The sequence below is a fragment of the Rhamphochromis sp. 'chilingali' genome (genome assembly GCF_963969265.1).
Source record: "Rhamphochromis sp. 'chilingali' genome assembly, chromosome: 22".
Classification (NCBI taxonomy): Eukaryota; Metazoa; Chordata; class Actinopteri; order Cichliformes; family Cichlidae; genus Rhamphochromis; species Rhamphochromis sp. 'chilingali'.
The window spans coordinates 26580671-26598077 of NC_137950.1; the positions used below are offsets into that span (position 1 = coordinate 26580671).

The 17407-nt window shown below is 41.2% G+C and overlaps 1 protein-coding gene across 2 annotated transcripts in view; it reads left to right on the forward strand.

Annotated features, from left to right (window-relative positions):
• srcap (Snf2-related CREBBP activator protein) overlaps positions 1-17407 on the forward strand; it is a 42807-nt gene that overhangs the window by 11157 nt on the left and 14243 nt on the right. For both annotated transcript variants that reach the window (XM_080872685.1, XM_080872684.1), the window contains exons 7-20: positions 469-658; positions 2260-2429; positions 6906-6999; positions 7135-7224; positions 7479-7652; positions 7814-8037; positions 8158-8335; positions 8438-8574; positions 13928-14097; positions 15327-15656; positions 15794-15980; positions 16074-16243; positions 16417-16568; positions 16651-16863. In XM_080872685.1, the coding sequence (XP_080728811.1) occupies positions 469-658; positions 2260-2429; positions 6906-6999; positions 7135-7224; positions 7479-7652; positions 7814-8037; positions 8158-8335; positions 8438-8574; positions 13928-14097; positions 15327-15656; positions 15794-15980; positions 16074-16243; positions 16417-16568; positions 16651-16863 (2479 nt within the window). The remainder of the gene's footprint in view (positions 1-468; positions 659-2259; positions 2430-6905; positions 7000-7134; positions 7225-7478; positions 7653-7813; positions 8038-8157; positions 8336-8437; positions 8575-13927; positions 14098-15326; positions 15657-15793; positions 15981-16073; positions 16244-16416; positions 16569-16650; positions 16864-17407) is intronic.

A 17407-nucleotide genomic window follows, 5' to 3' on the forward strand; every position in this document is an offset into this window, starting at 1 on the left:
ACACACACACACACACAAAAAAAACTTTAATGTGTGTTGCTGACATTATTTTAATGGTCTAATTGTTTGTTTGTTTGTTTGTTTGTTTGTTGGTTTTTAAAAACCAACAAACAAAAAGACCCCCACAGAGCTCATAATTGCCCTTTAAAAAAAAAAGAAAAAAAGTTTTTGTTATTTTTGAACTAAATACAGTATGTAAATCTAAGTCATCAAGAATTTCGGTTGAATTTCACCCAGAGTAATCCGACTACACGGCTCTTCTTGATGTTAAAACATGCAGCTTGAAACCTTGAATTGAACTTTTTATATTGTAAACTCAATTAAAATACGAGACCCATTTGAGATTTTATGCCGTTTTACCCAGCATCGCAACTTTTCTGCTTATGTGGGTTTTTTTTGTTTACTTTTTAAAAATCATGTGAAATTCCCAGCTGTTCTCACACGCTGTCTTATTTGTTGAACCTGAAGGTGGTACAGTACAAGCAGCAGTCCAGGCTAGAGGAGAAGCGGAAGAAGGCGTTGGACCTTCAGCTGGACTTCATTGTTGGCCAGACGGAGAAATACTCGGACCTCCTGAGCAAGTCCTTGGCACCCATCAGGCCTGCTGAGACCGTCGTGTCTCCACAGAAATCCCTGCCTAATCCTGTCGAGGAGGATGGTGAGAAGTTTTCCCTTTAAAGAAAACCTTCTTCTTATCGTTAGTGCTCACTGCCACCATGTCGCAGACAGCTTTCAGAGCTGATTCACTGGTTCAGACTGGGACGTTGTCATAGCTACACACCAGTGAGCGAATCTTCTCAAGCGTTCAGAGGTAAACTGTTTCATAGGAACAAAAGGCGTTCTTCACCGTCAAGGTCGCTACATCTTTGTAAGATTAAACCGCATTTTCTGCGAGCCCTCTCTGGCTGATGCACCTCGGCTTGGTTTAACATGATGAGAAGTCAAACATTTGTCACAGCAGTTACACATTTTTATTTTTTTTGGGGGGGTGGACCACATCCAGAGCGCTGTACCTAATGCTCTTTGGCAACCGTCAGACTTGAGACCCATCAAACCTGTCAGACTTGTCTGCCGCCAGTATTACCGTTGGCAGCTTATTCCTGAAGCACTGAGGTGAGCAGCTTAATCTGAAGCTGTGTTTCAGTCAGAGGAGGAACAGACGTAGCAGTGGTTCTGATCCCACCTTCATTTCATTACCAAATACGGGTTTGTTGGTGCTAAAGTGCGAACACAGTCTGCTTAGCTGTGAAGAAGCTCACAGCACTGAGACCAAAACTTAAATTTTCCTTCTGCCTGTAGCTGAAGCCTTGCAGTAGCTCCAGCTGTGGCTTTTGTGTGTTAAAATCAAAATAGGAGACACAAACCAATAAGTCTTTAGTTAAGAAAGAGAAAAAAAAGGTAGGTAGGTAGGTAGGTAGGTAGGTAGGAATTGAGCAACAACAAAACCCCCCCACCAGACACAACAAACTGCTGCTCTTAATCAAGACATGGATTTACATCAGCCTATTCTAGAAACTAAAATAACATGTTATATTTCAAACAGTGTGTGCTTATCATACTTTTGCTGTTTCTTTTATCTGTGACAGATAATCTGAAAGATATCTAATGTATATAAAATGCTGTCAATCATTTTTATGTTTAAAAAAAAAAAAAAGTTCAAATGGCTGCATATTATTTTATTTTATTTTATTTTTTAAAACCATTTGACACATTTATGCCTCTGTTCAAATTTAGTCTAAATCAAACTTCTGTTTTTTGGATTTATAATACTGAAAGTATTTTCTGCAGACTTGTATTTAGATTAGTTAAACATCTGTTGTGATGTTTTGCATGACTAACAGGCTGAGAGTAGCAATATTTACTGCTGCAGAAGCTTCAAAGCAGAGGAAACTGTATAAGTGGGTATGATACACAAATAAAGCCACTGAAAACAAGTATTCCTGTATGAAATATATTTGCTTGAGGGTTTAAAAAAAAAAAAAAAAAAAGTAAAATCCTTGTTTCAGTTTGCAAAATGCTTGGACTGCGTGGTTCCCATTCATCAACTATCCTCACAGACCATCTGTAAAATGCAAATAATCCATAAAAACTTCTTTTAAAAAGTATATTTAAGCGTATATGAGAGGAAATTCAGTCTTTTTCAGTGTGTATGTTTGAGATGGTGTTTTTTTTTTTTCTCTTTTTGACTTTGCAGTTTGTCTAACTGTGTTCTTCAGAATACAGTCTTTTTCCAATACCAAACCCTTTGTTTTCATGCAGACAGAGACTTTGAACCTCCCTGTGAAGAGGAGGATGATGAAGAGACCATAGAGGTGGAGGAGCAGCAGGAGGGCAATGATGCTGAGAGCCACCGGAGGGAGATTGAACTGCTGAAGGAAGAGGGCATGCTGCCACTGGACCAGCTGCTCAGCAGCCTCAATCTGCCTCAGGTAGGTCCACAAACCAGAGGGCAGTGATTGTTTTCTGAAAAGAACAAAAGTACTGCAACCATCCAGAAACAGACCAACTTCACAGATGTCCTCAATTTAACTTGGTTATCTAAATTTGTGGTTTAAATATTTATATCTGAAAAGTTGAACAGCCTACAACTTGAGCTACTTTGTATTAGAGATGGACCGATCCGATATTACGTATCGGTATTGGTCCGATACTGACCTAAATTACTGGATCGGATATCGGAGAGAAATAAAACATGTGATCCAATCCGAAGTATCACAAAATCACCTCACAAAATGCGCTACTTGGCATAACCCAGCTCAGTGCATCGTATCAGTATGTGTCACGTGATAGAGCGGCTGTTGTCTGCGAGACCTGTCGGTGGTCTGGTGGAGCATGTGGAGCCTCGCTACATGCTTCCAAACCGCGGCATTTCATCTCAGAGAAAACTATCCCAGAGAAGTAAAGCAAGTGTGTAAGTGCATCTCTGAATGTTTGCATAGTATTTCCACGTTAAGCTTAACAACTGATATATTGAGCCATAGCTGGACTGACCATCGGAGTTCCATATTGAGGCGAAAAGGAAGCAATTTGTCCATTACTTCAGCTACAATGGGGGGAAAAAAAAAAAGGGCACAAAGCTGGAGTTATTCTGTCTTTGCTGCACAGCTGCCTCTTCTCTCATTCTCTCCCCCTCCCTCCCCTGTTGCTACTTCAATCATGAAACTGATCAATGATCAGCTGGTTGGCTTTTCTGTCGCAAGTCCCGTCTCTCTTGTTTATTTATCGCCCACCGTTTGGATATGTGGTGAGAGGGAAACATAAAAATTAATCCAGGAGATGTTCTTACTGAATCATCAGCTGAACAGTGATGGACAAACAGGATTACCTTTTATGTGAATGAGTTGAAGGGAAGTTATGAACTGTTTCTGAGAGACAAATAACACCAGGATCCTTTTCTACGTAGCTGACAGCTGGTAACTTTGCAGGGGCGGATCTAGCAAAGTTTTGCTAGGGGGCCAGGTAGGGCATTAACAGGGAAAGGGTGGGCACAAAAATACTTTTGTTTGTTATTTCATTTAAAATGACTAACTTTTAATAAATAATTATCTGAATCTTACAACCAAAGTGGTCATCTGATTAAATGTATAGAAATCCATTATTGTATATAGTAACTGTTAAGTCTAATATACAGTGGGGCAAAAAAGTATTTAGTCAGCCACCGATTGTGCAAGTTCCCCCACTTAAAATGATGACCGAGGTCAGTAATTTGCACCAGAGGTACACTTCAACTGTGAGAGACAGAATGTGAAAAAAAAATCCATGAATCCACATGGTAGGATTTGTAAAGAATTTATTCGTAAATTAGGGTGGAAAATAAGTATTTGGTCACCTCAAACAAGGAAAATCTCTGGCTCTCACAGACCTGTAACGTCTTCTGTAAGAAGCTTTTCTGTCCCCCACTCGTTACCTGTATGAATGGCACCTGTTCGAACTCATCATCTGTATCATCTGTATCTGTATAACTCCAAACTCCGCCATGGCCAAGACCAAAGAGCTTTCGAAGGACACCAGGAAAAGTATTGTAGACCTGCACCAGACTGGGAAGAGTGAATCTACAATAGACAAGCAGCTTGGTGTGAAAAAATCAACTGTGGGAGCAATCATCAGAAAATGGAAGACATACAAGACCACTGATAATCTCCCTCGATCTGGGGCTCCACGCAAGATCTCATCCCGTGGGGTCAAAATGATCATGAGAACGGTGAGCAAAGATCCCAGAACCACACGGGGGGACCCGGTGAATGACCTGCAGAGAGCTGGGACCAAAGTAACAAAGGTCACCATCAGTAACACACTACAACGGCAGGGAATCAAATCCCGCAGTGCCAGACGTGTTCCGCTGCTGAAGCCAGTGCATGTCCAGGCCCGTCTGAAGTTTGCCAGAGAGCACATGGATGATACAGCAGAGGATTGGGAGAATGTCATGTGGTCAGATGAAACCAAAGTAGAACTTTTTGGTATAAACTCAACTCGTCGTGTTTGGAGGAAGAAGAATACTGAGTTGCATCCCAAGAACACCATACCTACTGTGAAGCATGGGGGTGGAAACATCATGCTATGGGGCTGTTTTTCTGCCAAGGGGACAGGACGACTGATCCGTGTTAAGGACAGAATGAATGGGGCCATGTATCGTGAGATTTTGAGCCAAAACCTCCTTCCATCAGTGAGAACTTTGAAGATGAAACGAGGCTGGGTCTTCCAACATGACAATGATCCAAAACACACCACCCGGGCAACAAAGGAGTGGCTCCGTAAGAAGCATTTGAAAGTCCTGGAGTGGCCTAGCCAGTCTCCAGACCTCAACCCCATAGAAAATCTGTGGCGGGAGTTGAAGGTCCGTGTTGCTCGGCGACAGCCCCAAAACATCACTGCTCTCGAGAAGATCTGCATGGAGGAATGGGCCAAAATACCAGCTACTGTGTGTGCAAACCTGGTAAAGACCTATAGTAAACGTTTGACCTCTGTTATTGCCAACAAAGGTTATGTTACAAAGTATTGAGTTGTATTTTTGTTATTGACCAAATACTTATTTTCCACCCTGATTCATGAATAAATTCATTACAAATCCTACCATGTGGATTCATGGATTTTTTTTTTCACATTCTGTCTCTCACAGTTGAAGTGTACCTCTGGTGCAAATTACTGACCTCTGTCATCATTTTAGGTGGGGGAACTTGCACAATCGGTGGCTGACTAAATACTTTTTTGCCCCACTGTACACCCTAGTAAGCTATAGTACTTTTTCCTTTGGGAAGGTACCATCTGTGCAGTCTGCAATTCTGTTGAAGAAAGATGTTCAATCTATTTAATTATTGTAGAAAAATAATTGATTTCTGTGCATTTGTTTTTACACGTGCATTAAATTAAAGTTGATTAAGCATTGTGAGGTGGGGGGTGGTTCCCTAATATTTTTGCTGGGAGTTGGCAACCCTATTTGTTAGGTTGTTTAATATTTCTGCTAAGTGCTCTTTAAGATACCAGAATAGGGATGATGGTGGAGGTTTAAGTTTATTAGATTGATCAGTTTTGCTGAACTATAAATTATTTTGGGTGCAGTGTATTTTTTGCATACAAGTATAACAGAATAGCTTTAGTGTTTTGTTTTTTAAAACTTGAGTATGAACTTATACAAAATGTAGCAAGATATTTATAAAAAAAACTGTCTTATTGATTACAAAATACGCTATATCGGATTCATATCGGTATCGGCAGATATCCAAATGTATGATATCGGACATAAAGTGGTATCGTGCCATCTCTACTTTGTATATGTTTTGTTCACATTTGAGTAAAAATGAGCTATTAATAGTTCCAGTTTTTAATCTGTTAGTGGATATACAGACAACTACTAAACAACTAGACTGATTTGAAAAAGACAAACGTTTTAAGAAGTTTCCATGGTTTCCAAGCAAACTTGTGAGTAGCTAATGATGGACCGAGAATAATGATCTACTATGATGATCTTCTCTTTATGTAAAAATGACACTGAATCTTAAACATACTGTAAGTTAATTTGATTCAGTGTTGGTACAAATTCAGGCAGTTTGGAAACTTTTCCTCCACAAACAGCTGAAATTATGGACCACGTAAAAAGTGAGCTGAGTCAAAGTATAGCACCTGAGTTTCTGCTGTTGTTTAAAGACCTGCCACTTTTATTTTGAGCTGCATCCCATTGTTGGATCTAAAGAGTCATTAAATAAAAAAAAAAAAAAAGGTAACAGTTGAGATTCAGTGTTTCTCACGTGGGTGATTAATGCAGGTGGACAGCCTTCTCTGTTTTATTTTGAAAGTTCCTGTCCCGTTTTTCCGGACATCCTTAAACTCCACTTTCTTGGACTACAGCTGCCAGCAATAGTCTTCCTCCTGCTCCGCTGAGTACCCGCAGTAGGTGGAGAGGAGGTTCAAGGACTACGGTTACCTGCTGCAGTCTGAGACTTTGGACTTGGAATATTTGTAGGAGAGCAGCTGATCATATTGCTCTCTTACGTGTCACAAACTGCTTGGCCAGTTCAGTATTTTCAGAAAGGAAACGTGAATTAAATGATTGAATTCATTTAAGAAAGATTCGAAACAGTTGGTAAACACTGACATTATCACCCACATAAACAAGCTGGTGAGCTGTAGCTGTGCATTTGATTTAACAGTAATGTGTTGTATAATTATTCATCTTCATTTTCACTTCAAATTAATTCCAGATGCTGTCATCTCACTGAGGACTTATTGAGCTTTATTATGTGTTTTTATAACTCATACAAGTCTAATTATGGGATGATTATACCTGAGTAAACACGCTGACACCTCTGTTAAAACGAGGTTAGCTGATAATGTGCAAAAGCTGAAGAAAAGCACATGTTTTTAATACTGACCACAGATTTCATGTATCACTGAATCACGGTGTTACGCAGGACCAGGGCTCGGACGAAGAATGCTCTGATGAAACGTCTTCATCAGAGGCGGGGGAGGAAGAAGACGGGGAATTCACTGCCAACGAAGAGGATGGTGAGATTGCTCCCAATATAACCTCCATAAAAACAGAATGAGACCTTTTACTGGATTTTTTTTCTGCTCATTTTTTGTTTATCCAAGTTCATTTTTAATTGTCAAGAATTTGTTTTTCTTCTTCTGTGTTCACAGCTGAGGATGAGGAGGACACGATAGCAGCTCAGGAGAAGGTGGAAGGAAATGTAGATCATGCAGAGGAACTCGATGATTTAGCCAAAGAGGGTGAGGGCTTTATTTTCTACTGGAAGTGGTGCTAATTCATTGCATTGACCTGAGGTTTTATGAAGTGTTTGAAGAGCTTTCTGTCTCTTTAAAGAGGAAAGCAAGCTTGATGACACCTCTGCATTGCTGCTCTCTTTCTGCCTTTTTTAAAATTCTGTACATATGAATGAAATTTCATTCATTACTAGCTGCTCCCTGGTCTAAAATAAGAGGCTGCAGACCGGATCCTTGACGTGTCTCTACTTCCCTTCCAGGCGATATGAGCATGGAGGAGTTGCTGGAGAAGTACAAAGGAGCGTATGCCTCAGACTTTGAGGTCCCGTCTGCTTCTGGCTCTAAAGCGAGCTCTGATTCGGAGGTGTCTGGGGATGAGGAGGTGGAGACTGAAGAAGATGAGAGTGATGTGGAAAGTAACACTTCTTCCTCAGGTATTAAACTGCTCATAAAGACCCAAAATAAACTGTTTATCTCCCTCCACTCTGAGCAGAAGCTTTCAGAAAATGTTTTCCTTCTTACGTCTGTTTCAAGTTTGTTTTGCTGCTTTAATTTATTATTAATTCATTAATCATTTCAAATGTTCTCCTCTCAGATTCACCAGGCGACAGTGCTGAAGATGAGGAGAGCGAGAAGGATGAGGAAGAGAGTGAGGAGGAAGACGAAGAGGAGTGTGGAGATGAAGGGATGGAGGTTTTGCTGAAGGAGGGAGACAGCAGCCCGTCTTCCTCTGGCTCGCGGCCAAAGAAGGAGATCAGTCACATTGCTGCTACTGCAGAGAGCCTGCAGCCCAAAGGCTACACTTTAGCTACCACAAAGGTCAGTCTTTAAATATTAAAAATGTATATTTCAGTCATTTTATCAGATGGAGGAAAAGTGTAGATTAAACTCTTCTGCAGATCTGAGTCACAGTTGTTTCAACTTTCTCTACAACTTAAGGTCAAGACCCCCATTCCATTTCTGCTTCATGGCACATTACGAGAGTATCAGCACATCGGTCTCGACTGGTTGGTCACCATGTATGAGAAAAAGCTAAACGGCATTTTGGCTGATGAGATGGGCCTCGGCAAGACGATCCAGACTATTGCTCTGCTGGCTCACCTCGCCTGTGAGAAAGGTAACAGACTGCGGCTTCTTATATGTACAGAGTTACAAAACTTTGGTTGTTGGAGTGTTATTTGTGATTAATACACTGTCCTGTTTCATTTGGTGTTATTAGGTAACTGGGGCCCTCACCTCATCATCGTCCCCACCAGCGTAATGTTAAACTGGGAGATGGAGCTGAAGCGCTGGTGTCCAGGGTTTAAAATCCTTACGTATTTTGGCAGTCAAAAGGAGAGAAAGTTAAAGAGACAGGTACTCAGTTTGCTGGTTCTGCAGGCGGCTCATTTTCCTTTGTTAGATGAGTGTGATGTGCTGCTTTGTCTGCTCTCATTTACTTTTAGTCTCTCCCTCCTGGCTTTACTGCTGTCATCTGTGATATACTGCAGATTGTTCTTGTCAGTCTTTAACTCCCCGTGTTACTTATCTGCTGAGTCGTCTTGTTTATCAATTGTTTGTTCTTTGTTTGCCTGCTGCTTGACTTACTCTTAATAATTTTGTTTCTCCTTACATACTGCTGTCTTAATTTTGACTGTGGCTTATTTACAGTGATGTAGATTAGTGTGTATCCCAGGAAAAACAGAGGCACTGATCCAGCTTTTATTTATATATATATATATATATATATATATATATATATATATTTTTTTTTTTTTTTAACTCAAAAGTACAGTTTTTAAATTTAATGTTGCTGAAACAAAAGTAATTAAAAAAAAAAAAAAAAAAATCTCAGGGCTCTCAAAATTTCAAAATCCCTGGTAGCTCTTCGGGCTGGGACTCTTCAGTTTTTGGTAGCCCAAAATAAATGTAAGTAGCCTGAATAAAAAAGAGAGCAATTTTTTGATTGATGTTTTGTTTCCTGTTTTGTTTCCTTTACAATATTATACATTAAAGTATAATATTGTAAAGGAAACAAAACATTAATCAAAAAATTGTTGAAAAACAAATTACAACATTGTATAAAAATTACAATCATCAACTCAAATACTTGGTTCTAATTGAACAGAAATTTCTATGAACTTGTAAGAACTGTGTAGGACATGAATCAGTCTGTGTCAGATCCTGAATTTGAAATTTCCACTGAAGTCACGGGTAAGAGACAAGTGGAACCAAGATTGAGGCCATTTGCTTTTTGACGTTTGCAAAGACTGCTAAATTTTGCCAGTGGTAGTTCACTCTTTGCAACATAGTACGTTGTTCTAAACAGATTTTTTTAGGTTTATTTTTAGTATGTTATTTGCAATTGGTGTTTGTTCTGGGAAAGATATTGCAGACTGAGCAATAATGCATTTCTCATGGGTTCTAATGGGGGCCTTTCTTAAAATGACTGGTCCCAGTAACAAAGGCGCTTGTCGACTCAGAAATCGAGAGAAAACCAACAACACACCCGGCAGAACATGTGCGCATTCGCTGACAAAATAAAAGACGCACACCAGATAAGAAGTTGCAACGCGCGTTTGCGTCCATATAAAAAGCACTGTTTTTGTCCGCTAGAGTGGGATTTTCACGGCACATTCCGCACCACATCTCTGTACCACATCTCTGTGCGTTCATCATTTGTTTGAAGCCAGCTCACCTCCTGCAACCACTTTTCCGAGAATACGTGCTTCTTTTGTGGTTCGGACTCCTGACATTTGTTTGGAGGTGGAGGAACACCAAAGTAATTGCTTAAAGGAGCTTCTTCGACATCTTTAAGAGTTCTAAACAGATGTCTGTCCTCCTCCAGAAAATCTTATGTATGCAAACACGCGTTGCAACTTCATATCTTGTGCGCGTTTTTTTTTGTTTTTTTTGTTGTTGTTTTTTTTGTGACAGCGAATGCGCACCTGCGGACCACTTATGTGCATCCCCGGTTATATAGCTCGTCATATTAAAGCCACAGAAATTCTTTTGTCCATGAAACCATAAAGCTGCACTTTCTTTTTGCCTTATAGTTTGATTTGTCACAACTTTTCCGTTTTGTGGTAAACTTTTCTTTGGCTGTCACTTCTTCACCCTGACCTGTCTTATTTGGCTCAGCAGAACTAAAATATATATCCTGCTGCTTTTACTTACACACACACACACACACACAACGGTCAGCGATTCTCTGCGCGATCAACCTCTCATATGTTTAAGCTTGCTGCGGGAGATTTCACTTGTCATGTTTGCATAGTAAGCTAACGATTGATAATACCATGTCAGAGGAATTGGTGCGCAAATTATCATCACTCACCAATCAGTGCTGTCGCTCTCTATGCACAGTTCGCGCGATTGCAAAGTGAAAGCAAAAAACAAGCGCAATTTCAAACGCGATTTCAATATGTCACATATTGACAGTGGCTCACCGAAGCCAATGACATAATTACCCAGCTACATTTCCGAAAGAATGCAAAAGCATTGACGTATATTTTTCCTTCCTACAATGTCGCTAGCCCCGGGATGTCAGGCAGGCGATTTTGCAAGCCCTGTATCTGATTGAGGAATCACTCATCTTTGGAAAAGAGAGTTTATTACAGAGAAATGGCTCTTTCCAAAATAAAAGCTATACTATACGCTTCTTCTGGGCTATATTCTCAGCAGCATATTGTAGCGGGTCAGGGCTGTTCCGGGTTCTGTTTGTACAGTTATGTTTTGTTTATGTTGCCATAGTAACGGGTGACACCCTCTCGCTACGACGGTGTGTCCTTCCGGGGTCAGAGGGCTCCCTGTGTGTTGTTGTTGTTGCTGTGCGGTTTCCGCGATGAGCAGTTAGCTAGCGGCAGTGTTCTTCTGCAGATGTCAATAAACGGCTGTGCTCCCTGGCTAGCTCACGGGAAGCAAGACCAAACGACACCTCCGTCTCCTCCTTGTCTGAGCTCGCCACATTGGTGTCAGAAGTGGGATGATGGTGGCACCCCATGTTCTGACCCGAGTGACTTTTTCCCCCGCCGGTCGTGACCGGCCGGTGCGCCAAAAGAAGGCACCTGGACATTTGCAGGACTTTGTGTGGGGTAATGGGGTCGTCGGGGACGACTGACCCCTTAGGTGGGGGCTATGTATTGGGTCAGGGCTGTTCGGGGTTCTGTTTGTACAGTTATGTTTTGTTTATGTTGCCATAGTGACGGATGACGCCCTCTCGCTGCGACGGTGTGTCCTTCCGGGGTCAGAGGGCGCCCTGTGTGTTGTTGTTGTTGCTGTGCGGTTGCCGCGATGAGCAGTTAGCTAGCGGCAGTGTTCTTCTGCAGATGTCAAACGGCTGTGCTCCCTGGCTAGCTCACGGGAAGCAAGACCAAACGACACCTCCGTCTCCTCCTTGTCTGAGCTCGCCACAATATTAAACATATCAGGTCCCCATAAGGAGAATCATGTGCTAACGGCTGTCTAAATGACTCGGGTAAAGTTTGTAGCATGCATGCTTGTTTTTTTTGTCTGCTTCCACTTGTCTTTGCACTAGGATGATGTCAGCGTAAATGTGCAGTCATATTCGTTGTGTTCCCACTAGTGCTGTCAGCGTTAATCTCGTTGAAATGTCGTTAACGCCACAACACGGCAAATCTCCGTTAACGAGCTACCCTTGATCGCCCCGTGCATGGGGCTAGACGGCCAACACGTTAACGAGCTAACTGCGCTAACACACTAGTCCCCACCCATGTAATTGAGGATTGCGTGGCACATCCAACATACTGTTTTACTTTAGGCCATGACGCGCTTACCTTCAGGGTCATACCTCACATGAAAACCAAAATAATTCCAAACGCCAGATCTGAATGAGGGTGGGGGAGGTTCAATTTGCCATGTTGCAAGGAGAGCTTAACTTCTGTCTCGCTAGCTTGCCCTGCGCTCTTCCTTCTGACGATGCTGTCTGTGTTGAACGCTCAGTGGATCTGCGCTCGACAGTGCAGCCTAGGCGGAGTAGTCGAACGCAGATTCACTGAGCGCTCAACACAGACAGCATCGTCAGAAGGAAAGTTGATAAAATAAATTACAAATTTTGTATTGTTCATTCATATGCGTACCGAACCGAAAGCACTGTATCGAACGGTTCAATATCGATACGAGTATCGTTGCACCCCCCCCCAAAAAAAAAAAAAAATATATATATATATATATATATATATATATATATATTTTTATTTATTTATTTATTATTATTATTATTATTATTATTATTATTATTATTTATTTATTTATTTTTTTAAAAGTTTGGATATCTGGGGTTTGGGGTTTCTGCTGATACGAGCACTGATCTGATACCAGTCTTAAATTAATAAGCTGGGTTTCTCTTTGTGAGAAAGAGATTCGGCAATTGCTCTTTTATGTGAAGGACAACATTATGCTTGCCTCAGTCAGGTTTCAGAGCAGCCAAAACATGAAAAACAACCTAGCACAGGGGTAGGCAACTCCAAACCTCGAGTGCTGGTGTCCTGCAGGTTTTAGATTTCACCCTGTGTCAACAGACCTGAATCAAATGATTAGTTCATTACCAGGCCTCTGGAGAACTTCAAGATATGTTGGGGAGGTCATTTAGCCATTTGAATAGGCTGTGTTGGATCAAGGACACATCTAAAACCTGCAGGACACCAGCACTCGACGCCTGGAGTTGCCTACCCCTGACCTAGCACAATAAAGTAAATCTCTAAATCAACCAAAATCTAACTAGAATCCAATAAGGAGTTTAATGAGGAAATCCAACAGAAGATTCAGGGATTCCTAACTTTAAAAACCAAAATGTAATAAATTAAAATGTCAAATAATCTAAATTTACTGGAGTGGTTTTAATTAGTAAAATAATCCAGGGTGGGACCATTAGTAACATGGTCCTCCTAAAATCCAAAGACAGACATGCTAATTGTTGATTCTAAATTGGTCGTAGATGAGGATGTAAGCATAAATGTCCTGTCATAGACTGCTGACCTGTTCAGGTTTTTCTCTACTGCAGCAGGTTTAGGCCCCCAAGTTTGATAAATGGTTAAGATGATGCGTGGAACTAAACTAAGACTGTTTATTTTATCCACCTAATTTATTTACATTCTTTAGTTCAGCTTCAACAGTTTGTCTTCATTTTTGATACAAGCCACAACACAAATGTTTCAGTGATTGTTTAAATTTCAGGAGTGCAGATACTGCAGCAGTTTGTCAATTAGTTTCTTGTTCACACTTCTTCCTTTTCCTTTTTAGCACTAAGACTGGGGTATTTATTTATATTTGCCTATATTTAGGGGTAGACTACAGCGAGGCACAAGTTAAAATGCTTACTGGTTACTGTGTTAATGCCAATACGTCACCCGTAACTGCAACACGAGCGACGTTACTGCATATTGTTGTCATTTAGAGTCTGTGCACCTCCTGCCAGAGCGACATAAAGATTGTATTAATCAAGTTTGCGACTACTGGTTATGCTAACTTAAAATAAAGAACTAAAAGCTTCCCAACAAGTGTTAAACCTGACATCATACACTGGGGTCTTCTGGTATTTTCAGTTCCATAACTTTATACAGTTATGGATTGATTTGTTTAACTTTTCCCACCGATATGATTCCTGTCTTGCATTTCCAGCAACTGTTGACATGTTTGACAGATACTGTATAAAGTGAAAAACTGAGTGCTGGAAAATAATAAGCCACTCTGTTACACTTTCTCTTCTTAGGGCTGGACAAAGCCAAATGCTTTCCACGTTTGCATCACTTCTTACAAGCTGGTGCTGCAGGATCACCAGGCCTTCAGGCGAAAGTCTTGGCGCTATCTGATCCTCGATGAGGCCCAGAACATCAAGAACTTCAAGTCCCAGCGCTGGCAGAGTCTGCTGAACTTCAACAGGTCAGTGGAGACTGTTTGTGTATATGGGCCCACATCAGAGAGTGAAACCTGAGGCTCAGTGGATGAGGCATGGCCTATGGATTTTTTTACACTAAATTCCAAAGTAGTTTTTTGTTTAAAAAAAATAAAATAAAATAAAAATCTTTTTTTTGCATTTTAATGAAAAAAAAAAAAAAAGATTTATAGATATATTTTGGGGGTATTTAGACTCATGGACAGCAAACATGAATATTTGTATGTACAACTTCTGATTCTTATTGAAGAAAATCATCCTCCTTTCTCTATAATGCTTTCAAAGACATGGTGTCACTCAGTACCATTTGACTTTGAATGTATTTGAAATGCACTGAACTGTTAATCTACAGGCCACAGTTGTGTGTAAATATCTTCACATTTAAAAGTGTTTGTTCTTTTCAAAATGATTGTCATCATTTGGCTGGTGGCCGGGGCCAGCTGGTGGTAATTTCTCACTGTTGTGTGGCGCTCCAAAGAGCCTGGCGCTTGTGCACATGAATAGATGCACGCTCTGAGAACGCACACCTTTATACAGGCTGCAGCGATTCGCTCCGATGATAAATCAAGATTACAACATCATCAGTATGAGGATGTTTCACAGTACCGGCTGAATAGAGAAATACTTGCACAGCATATTAAAAAAAAAGATCCGTTAGAAGTTTGAGAGTGCCTCTCATGTTCAGCATCAAAATGTTGGTTTGTGAGCTTTAAAGCAAATAAAGATGTGCTGCAAGATGCACACTTCAGCGTGGATTGTGCACTAAAAGCTTTTTTAAAAATAATCTATAATCTAAATTGATACTCAGCCCCAGTGAGATGAGCGTAGCCATGCCGACGGTGTAACCGCAAAAATATTTCTACATGAACCTCAGGATTTCCCAGCAGGACGTGGTGTTATTTACTTCACCTGTCAGTGGCTTTAATGCTGTGGCATATTTGGGTTTTAAAAAGAGTTTTATGATTTAGACTATTCCAGCAGACAGAAACACGACTCCAAATAAATGGTTATGTTATTTGTTTGATGGATGTTATAAACTCTTTATGGGGTGAAGATTGCGTTCTCAGCTTGCTGCACCCATGTGGCTAAAATGAGTTAAAGCATGTTTGATATCTTTAGCAGCTGAAAACTCTTATTTTCCTCTTCGTACTCACCTGAAGCTTGAATGATACGACTTTTTTATTTACGTCTCTCCTCGTGTCTGTGCTGATCATAGCCACCGGCGACTGCTGCTGACAGGAACCCCTCTACAGAACAGCCTGATGGAGCTCTGGTCCCTCATGCATTTCCTCATGCCCCACGTCTTCCAGTCCCACCGCGAGTTCAAAGAGTGGTTCTCCAACCCGCTGACGGGAATGATCGAGGGCAGTCAGGAGTACAACGAAGGCCTGGTTAAGAGGCTTCACAAGGTGCTGAGGCCGTTCCTGCTCAGGAGGATCAAGGCTGACGTGGAGAAGCAGATGCCCAAGAAATATGAGCATGTGGTGCGCTGCCGTCTGTCCAAGAGACAGCGATTCCTCTACGATGACTTCATGGCGCAGGCATCGTAAGTTACTGACTCAGCAGGAGGAATTCAAAGTTAATGTAAATTTAGTTTGTGTTTTGAAACGTAGTCACCAAAAGAAGGTGAAACTGAAAAAAAAAAATGTAATTGAATTTGACCCTAAACCATCTGATTTACAGGACCAGGGAAACGCTGGCCAGTGGTCACTTCATGTCTGTGATTAACATCCTCATGCAGCTTCGCAAAGTGTGCAATCATCCCAACCTTTTTGACCCTCGACCCATCCAGTCTCCCTTCATCATGCAACCCATTATTTTCCACACAGCCTCTCTGGTGCATGACGCCCTGGAGGTATCTCCTTTGAAGGTAAGCCTGAAAATAAAAAGCTTTCATTTGTTCAGAAAGTTGAGCCTGATGGCGTGATTTTTAATCTATTCTAACTTGCTTTTGCATTCTCAGCGCTGCGACGTTTCCATGTTTGACCTTGTTGGTTTGGAGAGCCGCGTGTCCCGTTACCAGGCAGATGTCTTCCTGCCACGCTACAGGGCCAGTCGCCAACTAATCCAGGAGATCATGGAGTCCCCCGAACCTCCTCCAAGGCCCAAACCAGTCCGCATGAAAGTCAACAGGTAAAGGGGGAAAAAAAGAAAGAAAAGAAAAATGCAGATTTGGATACTTGCAAATTTACATGTATTTTGGTTTTCTACGTTACCTGTGTTACCATACCTGTGACATTTATTACATGATATAATTATTGTCCTAAGTGCAGTAGTTCCCATATTTTATGTGTGTCCTCTTTCAGAATGTTTCAGCCGCCTCCTAAAGGTGATAATCGCCCAGTTCTCCTGATGAACAAACCTACCTGCTCCGTCCCCCCTGCAGCACAGACCCCCAAACCACCTCCAGTCACTGAAGTCACCTCAGCTCCTGCACCCGCTCCTGTAGTTCAGCAGGGTAAGCAAGGAATGAAACACCCTTAAAAAGGTGAAACATAAATTTTGCACGTTTTTTCTAATGCATTTTTGTTAAATTTCAGTGGTCTGTTCAGTCGCATCCACTCCTCCTCGCCCATCTCTTCATCCTACCGCTCAAACTGCAGTGAGGTCCAATGCTCCAAAAGCGATGCTGACTGTACGGCCTCCCACTGCTCCCTGCACAGCCACTATCCCAGCTCAGCCGAGTCCAAACCCCAGCAATGTCATGCCCCAGAGGGTCCTGCTTAGTCCAGATATGCAAGCTAGGTTGCCTTGTAAGTACATTTATTTCAAAGCAGATAAGCTGTGATGTTGTTGAAGTATTATCTCATTAAAACTCTGAGCCTGGGGACAGTTTCATGAGCTCCTGTTCAAAATGTAAGTCTCGTCCATTTCTCTCTTTAGATGAAGCATATTTTGAGCGTCTCGGTTTAGATTTCAATTTAATGATTGTTTACTCATTTTCATTGCTGGGTAAAAACCACACAGGAACACAGTGTGTACTCTGCCTCAGGTTGTTTCTTAAGGTGCAGGTGAAAAATAAAGATGGCAGTGCTTAGAAAATCTCAAACACACTTTGCAACTTCTAAAAATGGATCAACCATTAACATACAAGAAAGAGATTAGTCTACTTTTAGTTACAGGAGTCTGTGTGTTCTGTTATTTTCGACCATTCAGTAAGAAAACAAAAGGTATTTGGGGGATTTTTATTAACTAAATGCAGTACAGGTCTCTGTCATTCATTCATAATTAAATTAATTTGTGGTAAAGTGAATGAATTATTATTTCTTACCTACGTGTCTCTTATTTTTCTTCCTA